We start from the raw sequence: 26,170 nt of genomic DNA, 5'->3' as shown, positions 1-26,170 counted from the left end.
CTTCCCCTTTTCTGCCCCTGCTCCAGGCTCCTAGTTCCTTCCCCGCCAGTGCCTCAGAGGAGGGGAGGCAGCATCATGGCGCCCCGCGCGGCCGCCATCCGCCAGACCTGCTGCTGCTTCAACGCCCGCATCGCTACCACCGCCCTGGCCATCTACCATGTGGTGAGTGTGTGTGTGTGTGTGTGTGTGTGTGTGTGTGTGTGTGTGTGTGAGAGAGAGACGGAGAGAGAAAGAGCCCCACCCCCCAACTACTGAACCCCCTTGAACGGGAGGACCGTTGCTCACCCCCTCTTCTTAGAACCCCGGCCCGGTCCCCTCCCTGCTCTGGGCCTTGGGGTCCCTCTCTGTCCAAAGTGCGGGCCGGGAGTGGGGTTTGGGGGTGGGGGGACCTCTGCGGCAGTGGCAGGAGTGGAAGGAGGGGGTCCTTGTTCTAAGCGAATATAGCTCCCATTCCCTCTGAGGCTCAGTTTCTGCCTCTGTGAAATGGGACCTTCAACCCCACAAGCTCATTCAGGTGCACACAGCCCCAGATGTGAAAGTGCTTTGGAAACCCGGAATCTCGGGAGGAACGTGAGCAGGGAGTGTTGTCAGGAAATGGGGTCAGGTCACAGGCCCGGCTGCACCGACTCTCTCCCTGGGGCCTGGGCCACTGGAAGGGATGGGAAGCGGGAATCTCCCTTTTGTGCTTCCAGAGAGGCCAGAGGGGCCAGAGTCCTCTTGACTTGACTTACATGTGAGTGGCGGGACTGGCCTGGCCCTGGAGACTGGGGCCGGTTGAGGAGGAACAGGCCCCCTGGATCCCCTTCGGAGGCTGGTGCGCAGAGCCAGGCATTGAGTTTTGTCTCTTATAAACTCAGAGTGACTCTGGGTGAGTCATAGCCCCCGCGGGCCAGAGGCTCTCCCTCTGTCTAGGTGGCTGAAGGTTGGGGTTCTCTTTTCGGGCCCTGTCCAGACCCATCCCCCCAGCCCACAGCTCTGAGACACACGCAGCTCACCAGACCCAGTGCCTCCCGCCCAGGGTGACTCAGGGCCTGTGGTTAACAGTTCTTTTATGAGCCTGGAAGGGCTTCCTTAAAATTAGCCTAAATCCGGCAACGGCAGGCTGCTGTAAACTGTTCAGACCTGGTTGCATCTGCTTCCTGTAGCAGGCAGAGCCGGCAGGGCCGTGGCCAGAGCCCAGCCTTCAGAGCGCTGGTGCCGCTCAGGGTTCAGCGCACAGTCTCTGGATCCTGACTCTCGTGCGCCAGCCCTGGCCTCATCACTTCCTAGCTGTGCAGCCTTGGGCCACTTACTTAACCTCTCTGAATGTCTGTTTCTAGGTCTAAAAAACAAATGAGCTTGAGAATAATAAATAATATCCCTCTGATGGGGTTGTCGCGAGGATCAAGGGTATAGATATCTACGAGGCACGTAGTGGGGCCTGACAGGTAGTTGAAACTATTATTAGCAGGGCCTCAGACACAGAGCCTGAGGCTGGCACACCCATAAGTCAAGCGGTCAGATCCCCAGAACACTGGTTTTGGGCGGAGCTCAGAGGTTGCTCTGCCAGGCTCCTGCCAATGTGAGAGTGATTCTGAGAGAAGTGAAAGGCACTTGATTGTCCCCAGACCAAGTCCTTAAGGCCTTTTCAAACTCTGAGATTGTATCATGTTCTTGGAAACACAGTGTCCTAAGCAGGGGTGTCCCTGTGGGAAGCAGGCCCCTGGGTCTGTACCCTTGTTCTGCCCCTAACTGGCCATGCAACCCTGGACAGGCTGCTTCCTGGGGCCTTAGCTTTTCCCTTACAAGATAATGGATGAGGGGTGTGGACTGACTCAGAGGCCTCAAATGCCGATGCGTCCAGGGCCAGGCAGCTCCTGTAAGTGAGCGCCCTGGGGCCTGCGGACCTCGCCGTGACCTGGGAAGCCTGTTCTGCGTCTGTTCTGGCAGCTGCTTTCTGTTTCCGCCGATTGTTGCTCTGTGGCCCCAGCCGCCACTCTTGTGACATTTGCAGAAACAGGAAACATGGGCTTTTATGTCACAAATTCTGCTGTCTCCGTGTTGGTGACTGATTTGAGAAAAAACAAAAGACAAATCCCTGGGCAGACCGAGTCAAATCTACTTGCAGGCTGCGGGGCCCGGAGTCTGCCCTGCAAACCCCTGACTTTGTGACTCTTGAGGTTTCCTTTTGCTCATGCCATCCGAGATCCTCACCTGTATACAGTGATGGGACATCAGCCCCTGCCCATAGAGCTGGAGGATGTGTGGGTGGGTGATCAGGGAGCCTTCTTGGAGGAGTGCCACTGGCAGAGGTGTAGTTTGGTTCTGAGGACGGTGGATCTGGGAGGGATAGGTGTGCAAAGTTGTGGAGGCTGAGGACCGTGGCTTGCACTTGGGACCCTACACAGACCAACCGGAGGCTTTAGGTTGGGGAGTAGGAGGTGGCAGGGGATTGGATTGATAAGCTAGATGTTGGACCTTCACGACAGGGCATTATTGATATTTGGGACTGGTGCATTCTTTGTTGTGGAGAGTGAACGGTACACTGTCAGATGTTTAGCCGCATCCTCTGGCCTTTATTTACAAGATACCAATAACGCCCCACCAGCTGTGATGACCCAAAATATCTCCAGACACTGTGAATGTCTCCTGGGGGTGAAATCACACCCAGCTGAGAACCACCGTCTTTCATGTGGGTCATGGGGAGCCATGGGATGTCCTAGAGCAGAAGGCAGGAGAAGGGAAGAAAAGTCTAGAAGCCGGCCTGGGCAGTATTCTCTGAGCTGGGATGCTTGTTTGATTCCAGTGGAGGATGGTCCTCCTGCCCTCGCGCTGTGAGGGGTCTTGCTCCTTCCCAGAAAGGGCAGGGCTTTCTCTGTGGCCTGGCAGTCAAGCAGCAGGTGTACTGTCAGGGCCTTGAACATATGGATAGAAAAGTAGAAGCTGCCCTCCAGATGTATTGATCACCTAGAGTGGTGTCATCTGGAGCCAGTCGTGGGTGACAGCCCTGCACACGGAGAGCTATTCGTGGACTGGGCCCCTCTAGGGAGGGTTAAATCGGGCTCTTGGCATCCTGAGACAGTGCCACCGTTTACTGAGTCATTGGGGCGTTATTACTGCAGGACCTCCACGTCCAGCGGCCGGAGGACCTTCTTCCCCACTTCACTGGGTTTGTGTAGAGGATTCCCTGGGTCACAAATGATTTCTGACCCAAAGTGGCACACCTAGAGGAGTGAGAGAACTTTCATAAACTGATCTCTTTGGTTCTGGTTTATCTGGCAGCCCAAAGCATGTCTGTCCCAAGTTAATGGCAGGAGATAAGGACCCCAGGAGATCCTTTTGCCCAGATATATCTCCCTCCCAAGGTGCCTGGACTTTCATTAGAAATTCATTGTCTGATAAAAAGCTTACACCCACAGTGATTTCAACCCTGTAGCAAGAGGATACACTGAAACAAGGCCAGTAGGAAATGAGACTGATGCTGGCCTTGGCTTGTCTCTGGGTTACAGGTTGTGAAAGCTCTATTTTTTTTTTCTACTTTTCTGTATTCTCAGTATTTGCTACAATGAACATGTATTACTTTTAAAAATAAATGTTTTATTTTTGAACAGTTTTGGATTTATAGAAGAACTGTGAATAGAGTTCCTGTATACCCCCTTCCTGGGCTCCCGGATTGATAGCCTTTTACATTAACATGGTGCATTTGTCACAACTGATGAGTCAGTATTGATACACTATTATTAACCATAGCCCATACTTTATTCGGATTTCTTCAGCTTTTCCCTAAGATCCTTTTTCTCTCCCAGGATCCCAAGTTGTATATAGTCATCACGCCTCCTTAGGCTTCCCTGGGCTATGATAGTTTTTCGGATTTTCCTCATTTTTGATGACCTTCACAGTTTTGAGGAATATTAGTCACGCATTTTGTCAGATATTCAACAAATGGGACTTCTCCTGGTTAGACTTGGACAATGTGTTTTGGGAGGGAGATTGCAGAGATAAAGTACCCTTCTCTGCACTGCGGGTCGAGGGTATACACTTCCACATGTCTTATCACTGTTGATGTTGACCTTGATCACCTGGCTGAGGTCCTGTCTGTTGTGTTTCTCCACTGTAAAGAGACTGCTTCTCCACCAGTGTTCTGCTTGACTTACAGGTCTGCTGGCAGCAGGCTTCATGTCTGAGGCACTGCTAATAAGAAATCACTCAACCTCTATTATTTAAAGGACCCTCTTGTCAATGTGGATTCGCTCTCAACATGTCTTTCTTTTCTGTGCCCAGCCCCAGGCCAGCACACAGGCCTGACTCTTCCATGGCCTCTGTCCTCTAGGGCTTCCAGCCTACCAAGGAAAAACTGTGATAACGGTGCTGAAGGATAAGAGTGCTGGCTTGGATGGGGGTACAGACAAGCCGCCTTAGCTCAGCCCTGGCATAGAAGATATGGGCTTCTCTGGTTGCTCAGAGGTAAAAAATCTGCCTGCAATGCAGGAGACACGGGTTCCATCCCTGAGTCACACAGGAGACATGGGTTCGATCCCTGAGTCAGGAAAAATCCCCTGGAACCCACTCCGGTATTTTTGCCTGGAAAACCCCATGGACAGAGAGGAGCCTGGTGGGCTATAGTCCATGGAGCTGGAGTTAGAGTTGGGTTCTACTGAGCATACACCAGGTGGAGGCTGGGGATTCAGGAAAGGCTTTTGGGAGGAAGCCTGAGTGCTAAGTGTGAGCAGGACTTTGCTTGAGAACCTAGAGGAAGAAAGGGCATGCTGGCCGAGGAAGCAGCAGGTGAAGCTTTGGAAGCCCTGAGAAGCTCATGGAGCTGGGATGGAGGGAGCAATGTTTGTGAGGTGTGGTAAGGGAGGTTGCAGAGGTCAGCAGGGGTAAGAAACTAGAACACATCTCTGGCTTCTTTCACGGGTCTCTGCTTGCCCTAGTTCTCTCATTTCATAGAGGAGCGAACAGGCTCCAGAGGGTCCCTGACTTGCTCCAGGTTACACGGGAGATGGGTGCTCCAGACCTCAGCTACCAGCACACACCCGGTGTGCGGGATGAGCTCCACGGGTGCACAAATGAACTCCTTACCTGGTCCATGGCCCAGGGGTGGTCCGTCTTCCGAGAGACCCTTCTCCCACCCAGCGCTCGTTTCCTCTTCATGGTCCAGCTCATAGGAAGAAGCTTCTTCCTCCAGGAAGCCCTCTTGTTGGTCCTCCTGAGAACTGCAGTGGCTCCTCTCTCTCCGCTCCACTTTGGGGCCTGAGAAGATCGTGGACTCTTCTCCATCACTCACTGATGCTGTGACTGAGCAGGCAGTTGCCTTTGCTGTCTGGGCCTCAGTTTCCTATCTATTAAATGGGGCCAGTGGTCCCTGTCTCAAGGGTGATGGTTTTGAAATATTGAGCTGATATGGCCCTACGAGAGAGGGGGCTGGCAGGCAAGTGCCCAGTGTAGGCTGTGGGACGTGACCAGAGGCCACTCCCATTTCTAGAGCTCATCTGTTCAGAGTCTAAAAATAGGTCCTAACTGTTAGGTCCATCTGTTAGAACCTCTGCCTTCACGCCCAGTGGCCCCATGTGGGGCAGAAAGAACTTGCTCTGTATGCTGCCTGAATGGGGGGGCAGTGGGGGTAGGGTGGGAATCATGGCCAGATGGCTCTCCAGAGCCATGGCCAAGGCACCCTGGTGGGAACTCAGCTGTGCTCCCCATCTCTGGGATGTGCACCCTGCCTTCTAGCTTATAAAATGTCAGAGGCCTTCAAGGGGACCCCTGGACCCACTGGGCCCAATGTGGGGTGGCAGGCAGGGCCTTCTGGGGAGTAAAATTAGTTGGGCTCTTCTTGCTACCCCAGGCCTGGTGGGCTGAGTGATGGTGGCCATTCATCTGTGTGAGGTGGGCCCGAATGGGCCAGACCCCAGACTGAGCCTCATCCCATCCCCACTTCCTGGCTCTCAAGCCCAAGGAAAGAGAAAGAAAGGGCTTCTGGAAATGGAAGGTGGTGAATGGTGGTTCCAGCCATTGGAGGGTCACCTTGGCTGGAGGGACCCACTGCTGTCAGAGAGCCATACCAGCCCCGCGGAGGGTCCTCCCTGGTACAGGGGCTGGGGCCTCACTCAGACCTGGCCCTGTGGCTGGAGGGCAGGGCCTGCGGGGGCCAAGGTTCTCGGTCAGCACCCTAGTCCAGAGCTGCCACCCCCCCTGCCCCGGAAGGGAGGCTTTTATTTTGAGCCCAGGGCAGTGGCTCAGAACCAGGACTTCTATCTGAGCTTACTGAGGCCTGCATTGGTCTCCCAGGGGACCCCACCCCACCGGGGGCCCAGAGCCTTTCATGAGGCAGGAAGCTGAGCAGGGAGCTTGCAGAGTGAAGGGGCTGGCTCCCCGCCTTCCAGCCCTCAGCCCTGCCTGCTGCAGGCCCAGTGGGTCCCTCTCCTCCTCTGAGCTTCGGTTTCCTCCCCTGTCAATGGGGGGCCAATAACCATGACCGGCACAGTCAGAGACTCAAAGAGAACCAGGTGGGAGACCCAGCAAGTGCCTCACAAATGGGAGCTACCCCTGGAGCCCCCATTTGACAGAAGAGGAAACTGAGGCTTGGCCAGGCCAAGCGACTTTGCAGCCTGGCGTAGATCCAAAACAAGAGCCCAAGAGTCCTGCTCGAGGCCCAGGCTTTGCCGCTGTTGCTCCAGGCCGTGGTGGGGGAAGGGCGGGTTTCTTGGCAGCCGTGGAGTGGGATTCGACAGAAATATCCGGTGAGCCTTGTTCTTAGAAACACTGAGCCTGTGGGCAAAGATGCGGTCTCTATTTCACCTGTAAAATGAGGGGGAAATGACCTCTCCTAAATGTCATAGTAACACTTATTATCACAGGGGCGGGGGGGCGGGGGGGCGTTTGCCCTGAAGGTAAATAAGGAACTGATGCTTGTGGGGATAGTTTGGGGATGTGCAGGAAGTGGAGGAGGATGGGAGCATGGACTCAGCTTGGAGGTCACTCGGAGCCCCCAAATGGGTGCCCATAAAGGATGACCAGCCCCCCATCCTCCAAGAATAGCAGAGACCCCCTGGGATTCACTGGGTCAGAAAGTTCGCCCTCAGTGCCTGTTCCTTCATGGGCAGGCTTGCCCTCCTGTCTTCTTTCACAGGGGCAGGTCTGAAAGGTCAAAGGGCAGAGGGCAGAGGGCAGGCCTTGCTGGGCTGTTGCACTCGAAGCACAGGCAAGGGATGGGGCTCAGAGGATGATGCACTGGTTTTCCCCAACGTGGGCCCAGAGCGAGCTGCTCCCACGCCGGCATTCTCCACTTTTCACTGCAGGGTGATGAACCGTGGGGTGTGCAATCCCAACCGTGTTCTCTGCCAGCTCCCGGCCTGCACGAGCTGTTCCTTCTCCCTGGAGTGTTCTTTCTCCCTTTCCCGCCAACCTCATAGTCACATCCCTGGAAAACCACGTGTCCCCTTAGCATCTCCTGCATCCCTTCACCAGCCCAGCCACCCAGCGGCAGCTACCATTTCCTGGGGGCCTCCTGTGTGCTGGGCATGTGCTGAGCCCCAGGTCACAGTTCCCCAAGAGAAGCTTCTTGCAGTTTCCAAAATCGCCTCATCCTTTTTTGCTTTTGCTGTTCCCTCTGCCTGGAATACCCTTCCTACTGCCCTTTGGGAGAAATCTTTAATTCTCACCACCTCTCAGAAGCCTTCCTAGAGCCCTGACTCCTAGACCCTGAGTTCTCAGCGTTTCCCCCTAGCCCAGGCTGGCTCCCACCTCCACCTATGGGGGCCCTGGGGGTCCTATGGTCTGGCCTGGAGGCCTGAAGGCTCATCCAGGGCTTGGCCCTGCCTGATTCATCTTCGTCATCCCCAGGGCCTGACACGGAGTAGGTGGCTGCCAATCTCAATTATATTTTACTTTTGCAGACCTTTTATTGACGCATAATTTCTATAAGTACATGTCTTGATGATCTTTTTCAGGATGCAAGACCCAGGTAACCTCCAGATTGAGAAATAGGACGGGACCAGCCCCCAAGGGCCCCTGGTAGCCCTCGTCACTACGCGGCCCTCACTGACTGCTTTCAACCCTTATAGTTCTAGAAGCACCCAGGGATGAGTTGACACATCACGGGCTCTTCTTTTCTCTCATCACTGTGTTTGTGACCTTTCTCTGCATGACTGTGTGTATCCACTTTGTTTCCCCCTTGCTGTATACTATTTCACTGCATAAATATATCAGAATATGTTTGCCTCTTGTAGGGAGGGGGTAGGCACGGGTTGTTTCCAGCGAGGGGCCCTTACCATGGCCACGGGGACCGCTGGCTTGTTGTCCACCCCAGGCACGGTCACTTGGTCTTTCTGAAGATCGCGTCTTTGGTGGCAGACGTCTGTCAACCTCATCTGCTCCGCACAACAGCCCTGCTAGTGGGTGGGGCCTTCTCTCTGTTTTACAGACGAGGAAACCAAGGTGCAGAGGCGTCAAGGGGCCAGGTGGGGTGAAGGAAGGGCGGTTGATAGGAGGAGGGGGCGGGGATGGGAGGGGGGACCGTGCAGCTGGGCTCCCAGGGAAGTGAGGGCGACCTGGCTGGGGCAGCCGCTGAGCTGTGGCTCTGGGAAGGCGCATCAGTGATGGTATCTAGGCCGGCTGGGGAGGTGTCTGGGGAGATAGCACTGCAGAGGCGGGAGGGGGGAATGGCCCCCACCCAGTTGCCCCTGATAAGCTGCGACAGGAAGTATGGGGTGGGGTTGGGGGAGGGGAGCTTCCTCCTGACACTGAAGCATCTGGTTCTTTTCTCCCATCCTCTGGCTAGACAGCCCCAGGCACCCACCGCCCCCACGGTCCCAGGGAAAACAGGGTGGGTGGGTGAGGTGGAGGGGACTTAGCTTCAGGGAGGGGGGCGATGATGATGATGATGGGAAGGAGGAAGATAACAACAATAATGACAGCCTGAATGTGCAGGAGTCCATGAGTTCCTTGGCCCCCAGAGCCGGAGGATGTGGGGTCAGGTTGGAGAAGGCTGGAAGAACTGTGTGCTTGGGACTGGTTTCCCATTGTGTGAACCGCTTCATCTTTGTTGGCAAGGGCGGAGGACAAGCCGGGGCCTGACTCCTTGTGCAACCTTCGCTGAGGCACCCACAGGCCCCGTTCTCCTCCGATTGGAAGTGGTTCAGCAGTTCTGACCTCACTGGCTTGTGAGGAGGAGTCAGTGGAGTTAAAAGACAGGAAATGGCCAACATACTGGCTGTCACATAGTAGATGCTCACTGAGTGTTAGATCTCTCTGTAAATTTTACCCCCTGGAAGCTCAGAGGATAGGTCTCTGCCTGCCTGCTTATGAAAGGGTGGGTCCTAAGCCCCTTTAGGAGGTCTGAGAAGCATGGGCCCCCATTCTCGGACTGGGAAATGGTGCTTGATCCCCAGAGTCAGGGGATCTGGTGCCATCACCACCTTCGCCATGACCTTCATCACCACCATCATCACATCATGCTGTCAGGCGTGCCGTGGACATCAGCAGCAACAGCATGGTCTAACAGTCTTTGCAGTTAGTTAATTACAACTCCCAGCAGGCCTGTGGCTAGCTCCGTCACCACCACCCTGCCACCTCCACCGTCACCTCTATCATCACTGCCCGTAGGATCATAACCCAGCCACAGGGCAGCCGGTCCCCGCCTCCCAGCTCCCTCACCATTGTCAAGCCCTGACCTGACCCTCTACTCCATTCAGCGGCGGCATCACCACCGTTACGGCCACGGCCATGTTCAGTAGCGCTCCTATCCCCCTGTTCTCCCTCTTCCTCCTCTCCTCCTACAACCTTTACAGGAACAGATCACCTTTAACGAGGCAGGAAGGGGCAGCAGTCAGATGAGTGAGCTGCTGCACTAACCCAAGAAATGAGTAAGTGTATATAGGCATGTATGTGGAAATCTACTGTCTTAAGGGGTCCTGTTCTTCTCCAAGGTCGTTCAGAGTAGTTATCTCTTAAATGGCTGGGGCAAGGAATTCTGGACTGGCCAGAAGCTGGGACTATCTAGGAGCTGGGGGTAATCAACCTTAACGTCCATTTTTTTTCTTCGGGTGAGAGAGTTCTTTGTTTTGCATAGAATGGTGGGGAGGACCTGGAGGGGAGTTTTAACTCCAGGCTATTTTGAACTGTGTACCTTTCCTTCAGCTGCCCTTTTATTTTAGCTCAGGCTGTTGGTTGCTCCTCAGAACCGCCAGGAAAACAAGTAGAAATTCTCCTGGCCTCCCAGCCACTTCCCCCATCACAACGGCTTAGGGAAGTTGTGTGTTTGTTTTTGAGAAAGAAGAGCTGGGGTGGGGATGAAAGTGGGAACTGAAACCAGGGAGAAGGCGAGGGAAGAGGTGAGAAAGGGGAATGGAGAGTGAAGGCGGCAGTGGGCGGGCTGAGCGTGGTCAGAAGTCGTGCGGTCGGTCGGTCGCGTAGCCTGAGCCGTGGTGCGGTGTCCGGAGGACTCGAGCTGATTGACTCTGCAGTGTGTTCGCTGTGTGGCCTTGGGCTGGTCACTGCCTCTCTCCGGGCTCCACATGCCCACGGTGACGTCCCCTCTTTCAGGGAAGAGTCATTCCTGCCCCTGAGTTTCCTTGGATCTGTACTGCCACGCTCCAGGTCTCTTCCTGGAATGCTTTTCTCTCCTCTCTGCTGGAAAACTCCTACTTCTCCTTCAAAGCCACGGTCAAGCTTTTCCTGTTTGTGAAACCTTCCCGGAGCCTTCCAGACAGCTATGATCAGTCCCTCATCAGGGACTCTCAGCCTCCTGCATGTCCCATGACATGGCGGTGATCACTCTGGTTACCTGTTGGGTCCCTCTGGGGACTGTTGACACCTGCAGGCCAGGGTCAGAGGCCTTTCCAGAAAGGGCCTGGAGGTGGTGTGTGCTCAGAGAGTGTTTACTGGATGAACAAACAAGGGAGCAGGTGTATACCTGCCCAACAGTGTGTACTGATGGGGCATTTGCTATATGCCAGGCTCGGGGCTGGAGTGCCATTTGACCTGATAGCAGCCCTGCCAGGCAGGTCCAATTATTATCCCATTTCCCAGAGAAGGAGACTGAGGATCAGAGAGGTTAGGAGCTTGCTCAAGGGCACAGAGCTGGGGTTGGGGCAGGGTCACTTGAGTCCAGCACCCTGGCTCTTAGCTGTAACTGACCAAAGATGCTATGATGGAGGAACAGGTGGGCAAGTGAATGCCGTGTGCCCGGGCTTTGTGGGAGGAGAGAAGCTCCATTCCTGTCCCAGGAAGGCATGAGTCACGGCCCAGGCAGGCGCTCAGACTCAGGGAGAGGACAGCTCTGCTCTGGTGGGAGCAGGGAGGTGAGGGGAAGGGGAGGGCCAGGTGGCCTGGGCAGTCTGGACTCTTGGGGTTTTCTGGCCTCTCCCAGCGTATGCTATAGGTAAGTCAGGTACTTTCTGGAACTACAAACAGCTCTTGGTTGGGGACTTGGGTGGAGCAGTGAGGACTTTCTGATGAGTGGGGTACATTCCGGGGTGGGAGACCCTGGGCACCTGGGTGTGACATGCCTTGGGCGGCAGGAGTTGAGCCATTCCAGTGAGAATAGGGGTGACTCTCTTGGCTGGAGGGGATGCAGGAGCCAGGACTCGGCCAGGGTTATCTAGCTGTGAGACAGTGGGAGAGGCCTCTTCTACCCCAGCTGTTGTCCCTTGAACTGTGGGCGTAGGGTCGGTGGCCTGGGGAGGGCTGGTGGATGGTTGGTGAGACCAGGGCTGGGCCCCAGATCAACCACTCAGCCTGGAGTGGAGCCTGGACTCTGGGAGCCCAGGCAACAGGGTTCATATCCCAGCCAGGCCACGTGACTCAGGGCACGTGAATTTTCCTCTCTGCGTCTCCGTTCCTCATCTCTAACATGGGGAAGATGTAGGCTTTCTTGCAGGGTTTTGGGACATGGCGGTACAAGCCTGTGGATACAGGTCTGAGCATAGAGCGGGTGCTCAGGGAATGTCAGTTCCTCTCTGCTTCATCTCCTGTGGAACTGAGATGCCTGTCTTCCTCCTTGGTCAGGGACTGGTGTCTTCCATTGACGGTTAGAGGCCAGCAGGGGGTCTGAGTCAGACTCTGAGGTTGCTCTGGGGTTGGTTCCTGCCTCTGTGAGCCTCCGGGTTCTTATCTGGCAAATGGGGATAGGATTATCTCTCTCCTACAGGATGGTCGGGTGAGAAGGTGAAACGGGGTAAAGGAGGAGCTTGGTTTTAAGCACAGGTGGTCTTTTACAAAAGTGGAAATGCTTCTAGTGTCTGCTGCTGCTTCTCACACAAGCTGTGGGAGGTGGAGGAGGCGGCCGAGGGAAGGGGAGGCGGGGCCCTGCTGGCTCTGCTGGGCTCTCACATGGGAGTGGGGGAGGAGGGCAGACCTCAGGCAGAGCCAGGAGGTGGGGAGATGCTGGGAGGACACTGGAGGGGGGAGGAGAATCAGATCTAGCGCCCATTGGTCTGGAGTCCCACAAATGACCAGCTGAAAGGCTTTGGACAAGTTACCGGACCTCTTTACGCCTCACTTTTCCCGTCTGTGAAATGGGGGTGGGAGCATTAAGAACAGTCCCTTTGCTGGGTTTGGGAGGATTACGGGGATGGTGTGGGTGGTGAGCCAGGCATGGAATCAGGCTGTATAAATGTCCCGCCTCTTCCTTCTCCTTCCTGGGATCCCAGGATATTCAGGAGGGGGTGGTTGGAGAGGGGTAGTTAGGACGCTAGTGGCAGGATTGCAGACACGGCAGCAGGGCTGTGGGAGAGTGTTAGGGCCAGAATTGAGAATCTCGGGAATGATTTGTGGGTTGGCACCGGCTTCCAAAGTGGGGTGATACCCAAGGTGACCACTGGGGCCTCAGAGTGACAATATTACAATTTCTGAATTGTTCAATCATGTTCTCTGTTCATTTCTGAGTATGTTGTGTATAGGTTTTATGATGTTCACTCTAAACCAGGATGGTAGCACATGCGTATAATTTGGGAATCAAGAAACAGAGAGTAGTGTGTGGAAATGGTTTTACTGACATAGGTACACGGTCAGAGTATCTGAGCCCTCTGGAGTCAGGAAAAGCAGGGTCCGAGGTGACTTGGGGAGCGGGGTGTGTGGGAAGGCATCAGGACAGCCCTGGACACTGGGACTCCAGTCTCCTCATTGTCCCCAGCTTGCTGTGTGTCCTGGTCCAGCCACCTAACCTCTCTGAGCCTAGAAAATGAGCAGAAGGAGTTTATAAAAGAAGCGGACAGACTCTTTCTAGCAGCTAGAGGTCGAGACTGTCTGATTCTGAGTTCCGTCCTAGACTCAGACAATCCTGGACTTTTCGGACTTCAAAGGCTTCCTGTATCATGGCTGATAGATACTTGTGCATTTCTAAGCCCAGCTGTGGCGAGTCATCTGTGCTCTGCCCGCACACCCCAGGGAGCCCCAGAGCTTACCATCTTTCAAGGTGCCCTGTTCTGTCCTGAACTGAGCCGTCACATGCCTCCCTTTCTCTTTCCCTCTTTACAGTGGAAACTGGGGGAAGAGGGGCTGGAGCGCCAGCCTTCAGGAGGCGAGGAAGCAGCCTTTCTCTCTCCGAGCTGTTTCCTGTGGGTACCAACCATAGCCCCCACCATATCTGCCTTCTGCTCTGAGCTGCCTTTCTCCTGTTGAAACAAAACCTTTTTCACCAGGTAGAGGGGGCCCCGTGTCAACTCACACCAGCCAAAAGCAGCTTATGCTTGGTGAGCACCCGCTGCAGGGCTTGAAGCTCCCTGCTTTGCAAACACAGTTTATTTCCCATTAAATCCAATGCTTGCCAGTTTCCAGATGAGGGAATGCGGAGAAATAAAGTGACTTGCTCAAGGTCACATAATGACCTGGATTTGTATCCATCTCTGCCTGACTCTGGAGCCTAGCTCCTCATCAGTCTTCTTTGCTGTTCCTTTCTGCCCCTTGAACAGGATGTAATATGGCAGGAAGACAAATTGAAACCTATGTCTGAGCTAAAAAAAACCCATCACAAGTCAGCCAGGGGGAAACAGATGGTGGGTGTCTAGTTGTTTGTCAGCTGAGCATCAGTTACTAGTGCAGGGCCGCCTAGAAAGCCCATGCAAACTTGGGCCATATTAATAGAGGTAGGCCATCCACTGCAAGGGAGGAGACAGTCTTTTTCACAGTGTGGTCAGATGGCACCTGGAGAAGTGTGTGTGTATGATGGGGAGAAGGCTTGCTGTAAGGACATGAGCTCAATGAAGATTAAGTTTTCTGTGGATGGAAGCATTCAAGAAGAGGCTGCATGGCACAGGATTCCTACCTTAGAAGAGGGAGGGCAGGGATAAGGTGACCTCTGAGGTCCTTTGAATCTGCAGCGTTGTGGCTGAACCACAGCTATTGCCAGGACCACAGAAATGTCCATCAGTTTTGCCCCTTCTCTGTCATTCTTAGCAAGGGTCCCCGAGGGAATAGGGTTTATCTGTTCATCCATCCATCCACTTGTTCATTCATCTACAGCAGCTAGAGCAGTGAACAAGAGAGACACAGTCCTTTCCTCAGTTCAATTCAGTCGCTCAGTCGTGTCTGACTCTTTGTGACCCCATGGACTGCAGCACACCAGGCCTCCCTGTCCATCACCAACTCCCGGAGCTTACTCAAACTCGTGTCCATTGAGGCGCTGATGCCATCCAACCATCTCATCCTCTGTCGTCCCCTTCTCCTCCTGCCTTCAATCTTTCCCAGCATCAGGGTCTTTTCAAATGAGTCAGCTCTTCCCATCAGGTGGCCAAAGTATTGAAGTTTCAGCTTCAGCATCAGTCCTTCCAATGAACACCCAGAACTGGTTTCCTTTAGGATGGACTGGTTGGATCTCCTTGATGTCCAAGGGACTCTCAAGAGTCTTCTCCAACACCACGGTTCAAAAGCATCAATTATTTGGCACTCAGCTTTCTTTATAGTCCAACTCTCACATCCATACATGACTACTGGAAAAACCATAGCTTTGACTAAATGGACACTTGTTGGCAAAGTAATGTCTCTGCTTTTAAAATGCTGTCTAGATTGAGCATAACTTTTTTTCCAAGGAGCAAGCATCTTCTATAATCCAGAGAGAATAATAACAATAGCAATAATAGCACAGACTGTGCTTATTATTTGTCAGGTACTTTAAGTGAATCATGCCATCTGGCCCTCCTACAACCTTATGAGACAAATATTAATATTATCTCCATTTGCATATGAGGGCTGAGAAACCAGGAGGACTGGCATTCATAGATCAAAGACTCCCAGGTCTGAGTTGATGATTCCAAGAACTTGAATTTCTGTTATGCTCAGATGCTGTGACTAAGATCTTGTGATGTCCAGAGCCTGTCGTTATAAAAAGGGGTACACAGCAGGGGCCCAGTCCCTGGTGAGAGTCTTCCGTTTCCTCCACTTCCTCAAGCCTGACCTTCAGTAGTCACAGTTACTGCTTTGCTAAGAACTGGGTGTGGTTCTTAGTGCTGTCCTGCGATGTTCTCCTTTGCTTCCCCCATTAGCCTCCTTAGGTAGCTCTCAGGATTATCCTCATTTTACAGATGGGGAAACTGAGGCACAGAGAGGTCAAATAATTTGCCGAAGTTCATATAGCTGGGAAGAGGAAGGTTAAGAGCTTGAGCTGCCTCTCTGTCTAGGCCACGCTGTATCCAGGATGCCTCACTGCCCAGCATTCCACCTCCAGGACTTCTCTTTACAGGCCCCGACTGCACGCTGTTGGGGTGTAAGCGGCTGGTGGTGGGGCTGTGCAGACCCCGGCTCACTGATGCTCTGTTCTGCCCCCAGATCATGAGTGTGTTGCTGTTCATTGAGCACGCGGTGGAGGTGGCCCACGGCAAGTCCTCCTGCAAGTTCTCAAAGACGGGCTACCTCAGGATCGGTAGGTCTAGGGGAAGCTGAAGGGTGGGGAGGGGTGAGGGGAGAGGTGCTGGCCAAGGGTGGGCCAGCTGGGGTTGAGGCCCTGCCACTTGTCCTTTATGACGTCTGCAAGTGGAGAAATTCCCATGTGTCTGTATGGAGTCTTCGGGTGTGAGAGCAAATAGGAGTGTGCTGGTGGCTCAGACAGTAAAGAATCTGCCCACAGTGCGGGAGAGCCGGGTTTGATCCCTGACTCATGATGATCCCCAGGAGAAAGGGAATGGCAACCCATTCCAGTATTCTTGCCTGGAGAATCCCATGGACAGGGGAGCCTGGCGGGCTACAGTCTATGGGGTTGCAAAGAGTCGGCCATGACTGAGCTACTGACCCACTTTGCAAACCTAACCAGCCTTTCTAGGCTGCACTAGTGGCAGGGGAAGCAGGACTCTCCCCTGCCTACCCCAGACAGCCACCTGTCCCTCAGCTCCTCACTGTGGGCTCAGCCCCTGCTCACCTGTCTGGTCTATCTCTCATCTCTTTCTGCTCCCACCACGCCACCCTCCCCCTGCTGCGCCAACCACATCAAGCTGGGCCCTGTCTCGGGGTCCCTGCCTGGCCTCCTGGCTCACGGGCCACCTCCTCAGAGGCCTTCCCAGGCCCCTGCCACCCCGCTCCCTCTCTTGCACCATCCTTGTTACCTGAAATGTTCTGTTTGCAACTTGGTAGCCCCTCAAGACTGAGAACTGCAGGACGGTGGGCCCTGGGCGTTCTTGCTCATGGGCATAGTGCCCACACCAGAGGTTCCCAAAGTGTGGTCCTTGGAACCTGGAATGCCTCCCTAGGAGGCACTTCTGGGCCTCTTACCGCTCTCTTTGCCTTGCAGCCGAACTGGTCTCCAGCTTCCTGCTTATCACCATGCTCTTCATCATCAGCTTGAGCCTGCTGGTTGGCGTGGTCAAGGTGAGGGCCTGGTTGGGGAGGGGCAGGGGAGTTGGGACCTGGGGGGTGGGCATGGAATGCTCGCTGCCCTCCTGCCCTCTCCTATTCACACCCATTACATGGGCAGCCCTGGATTCTGAGAGGTGGGAGGCAGGTATTTGGCGGAGATCCAACTTGCACCCTGAGATCTTCACACTTAGCTTTTGGAAACCCTCCCCTTTTTCCACACCAGACCCCTCGGGCTGGAGGCCCCGGTTTCCTATGAAAATATGTCCTCCACGGGTGAGGGTGTGCTCAGCCAGCTGTGGCCACTGCTCATCACTGACACTTTGGCTGAACTAGCTGCCGAACCACATCCTTTTGAACTGCAGGTGGTGGCAGGGAATTTGGTAGAGAGAAAAGGAAGGGGCATTTTGAGGCCTAGGTAGAGGGGAGGAAAGCAGTGGATTTTGTAATCAGTGAGAAGATCCCAAGCAGAGGAGAGGGTGTAGATGCATCTAGCTCAGTGCCGTCCAGCTAGCGGATGAGAGAGACGGGCTGCGGCTCAGCCTCCTGCAAAGAGGAACCTGTCTGTCCCTTGGCACCCCTGGGAGTGGGCAGGAAGCCAGGGCCCAGGTCACACACTCATGGGAGCGGGCCCCAGAAAGAGAGTCCTTCCTGGGCAGATGGTGGACCGGGCATCCCAGGACCAGCAGGGTTGGGTGGTGAAATGGTGCTGGTTTGGAACGTCTTCACCTTGCTCCAAACACCACTGTTCACTCCGTAGCTAAGATCACTCTCTCGGGAGCCCTGCATTGCAGGGAGGGCTTTCGCCTTGGTTCCCGGTGGTTCCTGGGGTGTCGTGCTGAGACACAAATGGTCCAGCTAGGAAAATGGATCAGATCATCCCTGAAGCTTCTGAGCTTTAGCCTGGGCTGATTCAGCTGCCTCCTGAGCGATTTTGGATAACCACATGAGAAACCACGAAACCACCTTTTCTCTGATTTTGTCCCCAACTGTGGGTTCCTATGAATTCATACTGGTCACAGTGGTCACTTGCTTTCAGTTGAAGGAGAGGGATGTCAGCCTCGGCCTCCCAGGGCCTCTCACTGTGGCTGAACGTCTCGGAAGGCACGCTGCACAGAGGCCAGACCCAGTTAAAGCAGTACAGGCTTTCTTTTTCACACCTTCAGGCCGTAGCTCCTGCCAGCCCTGCTGCCTCCAGTGCCCACGCCTTCCCCCCCTGCTTCTTTCCAGCTCTAGTCCCAGTGCCTCCACTTTCAGGAAGTCTTCTCAGATTCCTTTTCATCTGCCAAATGGACACAAAATCTTTCCTTCCTGGGTTCTTAAGAGTGAGTTGAGGCAGACCCAGGTCCTAGAGCCTGCGCACTTATCTCTGTAGATGAGGACTGTTCCTGGTGTTCCTGCTGTCTCCCAGGACACCGAGACTCAGGGCCTAGGTCTTGCCTTCTCCCCGTGTCCAGAGTCTCGCTCAGAGGAAGGCATGTGGATCCCCACGGGGTAACCTCAGCTGAGCGGCACAGATGATTTGGGAGAGCTTAGAGTTCCCAGGGAGGGAAGGACGTTGTAGGCCAGGTAGGGGGCGCCAGGGACCCTCAGGCTGCATGGGACAGCTTGTGCAAGGGACCCCAAGCATGCTGGACTTGCCTTTCAGAACCGGGAGAAGTGCTTGCTGCCCTTCCTGTCCCTGCAAATCATGGACTTCCTCCTGTGCCTGCTCACTCTGCTGGGCTCTTACATCGAACTGCCCGCCTACCTCAAGTTCGCCTCCCGGAGCAGCAGGCGGGCGGTGAGTATGTCCCGTGTCCCCGTCCCCTGCCTCCCAACCTCCAGTGGTGGGGACAGAGGAGCTCAGCCCGGTGAGGGCGGGAGCCCACAAGGCCCCTTTGTAGTTGGTAAGCTCGAGCAAGTCCCAGAGCCCCTTCAAATCACCCCACGTTTCTTCCTGTAAAATGTGTCTGAGATCATGTCTCATCCATACGTCTAAGTATTAATTGGGGAATGCGTGCACAGGGCGCGCGGCATGTGGTAAGTAAGCATGGAACAGAGGTGAATTTACACCATAGGAAAGGGGATGCCCCATTTCTGTCCCCAGCTCCTGCTTTGTCCCTCCTTTGTAACCACGTTGAAGAAAGGAAGGGAAAGATGGTGAGCATCCTTGGTGGGAATGCCCATGACACCTGGTGCCAATCACTGACTGCTTCGCAGAGTTGCTTTCACACTTCTCCTATCTGTGGCCTTTGAGGAGACTAATAAGCTATATTGCAGATGACCCTGGGTTGGGAGTCAGGACACCCTGGCTCATTTCCTGGGTGTGCACCAGCCTGTGGTGGCAATGTCTGAGGAATGAGCTTCTGTTTCTTTCTGGGTACCATGGATCAGAGAATTGTTGGTGTTTCTGGCTGGCAGTCTCTCAAACTGAGGATCCACTCTGTGCCCCATGGTACCCAGGCTTTTGGGTTGGGGCTGACTTGCTGGTCTGTCTTCTTCCTCCAAAGAGCCCTTCCAAGGTCCCACTGATGACCCTACAGCTGTTGGACTTCTGCCTGAGCATCCTGACCCTCTGCAGCTCCTACATGGAGGTGCCCACCTATCTCAACTTCAAGTCCATGAACCACATGGTGAGTCTGGGCTGAGGGCTCACTGCCATCACTGATGGGGTGGCCTTGAGTGAGTTGCTTCCCCTCTCTGTGCCTCAGTGCTTAGGCTGGGTTCTCTGAAAGTGGAGCTGGGTGGGGAGATTCTTGTGCGAGTGATTTCCTGAAGGAGAGTTCTCAGGAAGAAATCTGAAAGGAGCCAGGGAAGAGGTTAGACAAAAGGAAGAAGCCAGGCAGATATGTGGCTTTAGGTGTACCCCAGCGGGATCCCAGAGGGCGCCCTGCAGTGTGAACTGCAGTGCAGAGATGGTGATAGTTTTTCATTGCTCTATAACAAATGATCTGCAAACATAGTGACTTAAAACGATAAGCAATTGATATCTCAGTAGTTTCTGAGGATCGGGAATTTGGGAGTGGCTTAGCTGGGTTGGTCAGATTCAGGGTCTCTTGAGGTTGCCTTGAGGGCATGTGACTGTGGACTCCAAGGGCTTTTCTAGGTCTGGAGGAGGCAGCCCCAGGCTGGCTTACTGGCGTGGCTCTGGGGCTCTTTGCCTCGGTTCCCAACTATGTGCACCTTTGAGAAGGCTGCTTGCGCATCCTCATGTCATGGTTGCCAGCTTTCCCCCAGCGAGTAGCCGAGTAGCCGAGTGAGAGCAAGGAAGAAACAGCCATGTGGTCTCCGAGGTCACATGTGGCACATCCTATTGTTTGTGAGAAGTGAGTCCCTAAGTCGAGCTCACACTCAAGGGAGGAGTGTCAAAGGATGTGTGCACATATTTGCATATGCCACAGGGGTTGTCCCCCCAGAGCAGGACCTTCCATCAACCAGTCCTGCTGTGAGCTGCCGCTAGGGGAGGGGACATGCCCCCCAGGTATTTCAGGATTGGGTGGATCTGTCAGCCAAGACTACCCTCCGGAGAAGGACATGGCTTGGGGGTAGGGTGGGGAACAGGAGCACCAGCCAGATAAGGGTCATCTGGATGGGCAACAGCTGCATTTGCCTCTCTGGGTTTGCTCCCCTGCCAGACAGGGCTGATGGTAGGTTGCACTGGCCTCCCAGGGCCCTTGCAAGGATCATCTGAGATAATGTGTTCCTATGTGCGTAGAGAGCTGGCTTTTATTCCTGTTAGAGTTCCTTAGGGCAGAGGCACTGAAATGGCCCCCAAATCTGTTGCAGAATTACCTCCCCAGCCAGGACGGTATGACTCACCACCAGTTCATCAAGATGATGATCATCTTCTCCATCGCCTTCATCACTGTCCTTATCCTGAAGGTGAGTGGTCCTTGCCCCATGGCTCAGGGAGGAGTGATGAGCTCGTGCTGCTCTGGGCCCTCCCATTCCAGGCTGTTAGGAGGCAGGGAAGCGTGTCTTCCACTTCTGCCCTCACTGCTGTTGGCTCCAAACTACAGTGCTCCCCACACCAGCTCCTCTGACCCCACATGGGATCCTCAGGGACCCCCTATTTAGAGCAAGTGGATCTGTGAAGACCCAGCTGGGTTTGTCAGGGACTTAATGTCTGATCTAGAGGAAGGAGGAGCTATTCTGTCTGGAATTAGATTCAGAAAGACCTGGATTTGAATCCCAGCTTTCCCCTCTGTAGCTGTATGGTTGGTTTTCAAGTCACTTCTCTCTGGGTCTTGGGTCTCACCTGTGAAAGGCACATCCTATGTCTTACTTTGCCCGCGTCAACAGTTTTATGTGATTCGGGCACCAAAATGTAGACAGTTCCTGAGGTCATATTATTAGAAGTTTCGTGATGAGAAAGAGGAAGGAGATTGGTTTTATTTTTCTCGGGAATAGTCAGACCCAGAGGATAGAGTTCCATTTCAGGTCCCAGTTCTCAGAGATATGGTGACAGACAGGAGTGTGTTAATTGTATCAGTCTCTAGAAACATACTGATACATCTCTGGTCAATAATGGGCTTCCCTGGTGGCTCAGAGGTAAAGAACCTGCCTGCAATGGTCAGTAACATTTGAGTAACAAAAGATGTGTTAATACGTCTCTGGTCAGTAATGTGTTAATAGCAGCACAACAGGAAGATGAAGCGGCTAGACAACTCTGCTGTCTTAGGGAGTCAGTGAAACCAGGGCAATTCAGCTTGAGAAAGAAATGACTCAAGGGGGATGTGATCACTGTCTCCAAGTACCCGAAGGACTCTCATGGGGATTCTAGAGGCCACAGTGGGGACCTGTGGCCGGAAGCCACAGGGAGGCTGATGTTGACTCAAGAGAAGGAAGGGCTTTTAAAAGCGTTCTTTTCTGATTGTGAAAGTAACATATGATCGCTGTAGAAATTTAGAAACTACCGATGAGAAGACGATCAGCCCACCATCCACCACCTCTCAGAGAGTAGCACCTCGGATATCTGGGTGCATTTCCGCCCCCTCTTTTTTTACGGATGGTGTTACCAGGCATCACTGCCTCCTTTCATCTGAGGCCCTGAGCAGTCTCTGCTCTCAATGCCAAACTGGAAACAGCTTCACTCCTTTTAACCCTCCCTCAAAGGACTGAGCTATCACAAGTGCATCAGTCATGCTCAGTGAGAATATTTCTGAAGGCTTGGGGGAACCCAAGTAGGGGGTTTGCATCATACACGCTGCTAGAGAAAAGGTGCCCAAATGCCAGCACAAAACTCCACCCCCAGCCCTCTCCTATTCTTTATTTTCATCCAGTGAGGGAGGGTGCCTCACTGGCCACCCTCCACCTGCTTGCTTTGCCCAGGCCCTTCGTATTTCATTCTTTCATAGCTCATTTTATTTATTTTGGCTCCCTCTAAGTCTCCATCATGGGACTCCACAAGGCAGGGGACCTTCCAGATACCTTCCTTAGAAGGCAGTTTAGGGGCAGAGAGAGACTTACTGGCTCTTGTTCCTTGAAAGCACCCCTGGGGACTTCACTCCCCACTCTTTAAAACTTCTCCCCAATTCTTACATCAATTGCTAAGAGAAAACTATTGCTCATGTCATCTGATAGATATATGCATCTGTACATATAATTTTTATGCATTGATAAACACTGCTGCATACAGTTTGGTAATTTGCTTTAAAAAAAAATCAACATATCATAAGTGATTTTGTAGAAAACTTTTCTGGCTGTTAGCTCTGTCTCAGGAGGGGTGGAGCCACCTTAGGAGGTGGTGAGTTTCCTGTCCCCTGGGTGAAGAAGCAGGATCTGCAGGAATGTTGCCAGGGTGGCTGGAGGGTAGCCCAGAAGCCTCCCCAAAACTCCTCCCCATGCTGAGTCTGTGGGGCAGTGAAAAAGGAAGCACTTTGGATGCCTGAGACTGGCAGGTGAGGCCTCCTCCAGCCAGAAGAGGGGTCTGAGCAGCAGCAGTTGAATGTGGCTTTGGGGGTGAACTGGGGCTCCCCAGGAAGCACCTAGCCTCTGTCCCAGGCCTGCTGGGGCGGTGAGAAGGGGATCATGAAGCATAGCCTGACCTGGGCCTTTTTTCCAGGTCTACATGTTCAAGTGTGTGTGGAGATGCTACAGATTCATGAAGTACATGAACTCGGCTGAGGAGAGGAGTGGTTCCAAGATGCTGCAAAAGGTGAGCCTGCTGGGCAGTCAGGTCCCAGGTCTGCCTCTCACTGTGTCACTGAGGGCAGGTCTCTCTGTCTGGTTCAGTCTCAGTTTCTCCACTCGGGAGATGAGAGTTGGAGCAGAAGAAGTGTGAAGATCCCTTTCCACTCTGATTGTCTAGGATTCTGTTAATTCATTCACGCATTAAACATCTTCTGCCTCTTACTCTTTCCTGGCCTCACATCCAACCCTTGGGATGCAGAGAAAATTAAGATGCCACCCTGTTCTGGAGGAGAGCATAGTCCAGAGTGAACCTAGACATGGAGATTCAGTCGCAACTTGCTGTGAAGCTCAAGGGCAATGGGAGCACAGAGGAGGCACCTAGCCTTATCTGGAGTTTCAGGGAAGGCTTCCTGGAGGAGGTGGCACCTGACCAAAACTTAGACCGTCAGTTGGTACAAATTAGCTGAGAAAGGGGAAGGGATCTTCCAGGAAGAAGGGTGATGTGCACTAAGAAGCAGCTGATTGGAGAAATGATGCAAAATTGCAGCTCGTTTAAATTATTGAAGGCTCACTTTCCTCATCTGTAAAATGGGGATTGTATTGGTTAAGACTTTTTTTGGGGTTGCTAGTGTCAGAAACCCAACTCAATCTTACTTACATTAAAAAAAAAAGGGAATTTATTAATTTATAGAATTTGAAAGTCCAGTGTAGGTCTAGTTCAGGTATAGCTGAGAAATGATTTCATTTTTGGACATCCCTGTCTGCATGGTGACAAAATAGCTGCCAATAGCCCTAGACAGACATCTCACCCTCTAAGTAACCCCAACAGAAAGAAAGACATTCCAGGAGCATGTCTGATTGGGCCAGCCTGGGTTACAAGCCTATCCCCAAACCAATGACGGATTCCCAGGGGGGATGAAATTCTACTTTGAGTGACCACCCCAGGTCTCATATCCACTCCCTTAGGTCAGAAGGATGATCAGTTCTTCTGAAAGCGCATGGACTGAGAAAGTTTTCCCAGGGAGAATGGTATACTGTTCTCAGAACAAGGGGGCTTGGTGCTGAACAGGCAGAAGCAAGTCCGTCTGCACCTATCTTGTTCGTGTAATGCCAGCACATAGTTAGTACCCAAAGCATGCTAGTTGTCATCCTCATCATCATTTTCATCATCTTGCCAGAGGTGGGGGTTTGAGCCGCTTGATCCCGGGTTGGGATGGTGGTCCCATCTGGTCAGTTCTCAATCCTCATCTCTCTGTCTCTCCCAGGTGGTCCTGCCATCGTACGAGGAAGCCGTGTCTCTGCCATACAAGGTTCCGGAGGGGGGCCCAGCACCACCCCCGTACTCAGAGGTGTGACGCTCGCCAGGCCCCAGCCCTGGTGCTGGGAGGGGCGGAGCTGCCTCGCAATCCGCTTCTTTGCTTTGGTGGCCCCCGTGGCCTGGGTGAACCACCTGGCTGACTTCAGGACCATCTGCTTGTGTCCCCCTCGCTGGCCTGCTTTTCCTGCGGGGCCTGGGAGATGCTCACAATGGGTCAACCCTTTTAGGCTGAATGATTCCTCTGGTCTCAAAAATTCAGTCCAACAGCCCTTGGCTTCTTTTGATCAGCTCTGACATTGGTCTACATGATTGGTCTTTCTAAAGTCAGTGAGTTTGCTTATGTAACTCTCAACTTGACCAGTTTTACTAAGGGGCTGACAAATCAAAAACACACTTGTCAGTTTGGTGAACATAATGTGGTCAAACAACAAAGTCCATTGCATTGGTTTGTAAATAGTTGTCAATTCACAGAGCAGTTCAGTCAAGTAATCATCGGTTGGTCCTCCCCACCAAATACATATGTCCAGTTTCCTCCAATAGTCGCTTAAACAATGATTAAGTCAGCCAACCCTCAGTTAATTTAGTGATAACATCCAATAATAAAAAAAACTCAAATTAGTCCCTAAACCATTCAATTCAATCTAGTCCAATAACCCAACTGCCTGCTGTGGTCAATTCAGTCCTTGTGAGTCCTGAATAATTGTTCATTCAAATGAAAATGCAGTCAGGCATTTGCCAAAACAGGAAGTAGCAGTTGTTTTAATCATCAAACAGCCCCTACAGACACACAATAGGTTTGCTGAAGAGTTGTCATCCTCAACAACCAGTCACTCACGGCCAGTGTGGTCACATAGCCATGGGTCCTGGGAAACGGGTGTCCTCAACCATGGTCATCTCTAGTAACGCACTATCGGCCCATCCTGCGGCCTGTCCACTGCCAGTTAGCCGTAGGCTACCCAGCTCTGCCTGACACTTGGGTCAAGCAGAAATTCAGCCCTGAAATCAGGCAAATGCATTTGTTGGACTAAATCCACAGGTTAGTTCAGTCAAAACAGGCAAACCCTTTGTGGGCACAGACCCAGCCCTGGGGGCTTATGTTGGTGGGGCCATAGGGAAGGTTTTGGTACCTGTACCACCTGTTCTGTCTGCCTTCCTGGGGGCCAGGATTTCTGAGGGCACAGATCCAAAGGTGGAGAGAAGGCCACAGAGGCAGGTTCTCTGGGGTCTGTGGGGGGGGTGGTGCAGAGGGAGAGGGCTGTGCAAGGGGCTCCCCACCAACACCCCTTGTGTCATTGCTTTGTGTGATGGGGAAGAAGTTTTAATAAAGCAGCAACACGCTTCTCTTTGGCTCATGTGGTTCCTAAAATATGGTGTGTGGCCAGGGTTGGGAAGTCAACCTTCATCACTCCAGCACACACACACACACACGCTGTTCTTTAGTCAACCTTCATCACTCCAGCACACACACGTGCACACACACACACACACACACACACGCTGTTCTTTCGGTCCAGAAACTCACAGGGCCCATGTCCAGGTAGGGAGTGTCATGACCTGGCACTGTTTCTGATCACAAATCATGGACCCTGTAAACATCCTCAGGTTTCCCAGGCAAGGTGTGAACTGCATTCACCTGGACAGCACCCACCTGGAGCCAGGTCCCATGCTGGGCACTGGGGTGACCACAGTGGATCTGAGTAGCCTCCAGTTACCCTTCAGTCTGGGTAAGAGGAGGCAGAAGCATAAATGATTGTAAATAGCCTGTAATGATTATAACACCATCATGGGGAAAGTCTGAGGGACCCCGTCAACCAGAGGAGACTTCTTGGACGAGGTTTCATTGAGCTGAAGGATGAAAGGGCAGCAGTGAGCACAGTGGGGAAGGATGTTCTGGGCTCAAGTGGCAAAGTGTGATAGGCCTTGTGGAGGTGGGGAGAGGAACTGGGGGACGTAGCCCAATGTGGCTGCAAGTAAGGAGGG

At 53.2% G+C, this 26,170-nt stretch overlaps 1 protein-coding gene across 1 annotated transcript; it reads left to right on the top strand.

The window, feature by feature from the left end:
* Positions 1-25,531, top strand: LAPTM5 (lysosomal protein transmembrane 5). Its single transcript, XM_020882778.2, has 8 exons — positions 1-162; positions 15,742-15,835; positions 16,697-16,773; positions 18,407-18,541; positions 19,251-19,373; positions 20,527-20,622; positions 22,805-22,897; positions 24,138-25,531. The coding sequence occupies exons 1-8, from the start codon at positions 76-78 to the stop codon at positions 24,225-24,227; spliced, it is 795 nt and encodes a 264-aa protein (XP_020738437.2). The 5' UTR covers positions 1-75; the 3' UTR covers positions 24,228-25,531.
* The last annotated feature ends 639 nt before the right edge of the window (positions 25,532-26,170 follow it).

This window comes from Odocoileus virginianus, chromosome 30 (assembly GCF_023699985.2).
Source record: "Odocoileus virginianus isolate 20LAN1187 ecotype Illinois chromosome 30, Ovbor_1.2, whole genome shotgun sequence".
Taxonomy (NCBI): Eukaryota; Metazoa; Chordata; class Mammalia; order Artiodactyla; family Cervidae; genus Odocoileus; species Odocoileus virginianus.
Note: the sequence above shows the minus strand (reverse complement) of the source record. Positions and strands in the feature narration are given on the sequence as shown.

Coding starts and splice junctions, on each gene's coding strand:
- LAPTM5 (XM_020882778.2), top strand. CDS start 76: ATGGCGCCCCGCGCGGCCGCCATCCGCCAGACCTGCTGCTGCTTCAAC. Junction 19,374..20,526: donor TCAAGTCCATGAACCACATG/GTGAGTCTGGGC, acceptor AATCTGTTGCAG/AATTACCTCCCCAGCCAGGA. Junction 20,623..22,804: donor TCACTGTCCTTATCCTGAAG/GTGAGTGGTCCT, acceptor CCTTTTTTCCAG/GTCTACATGTTCAAGTGTGT.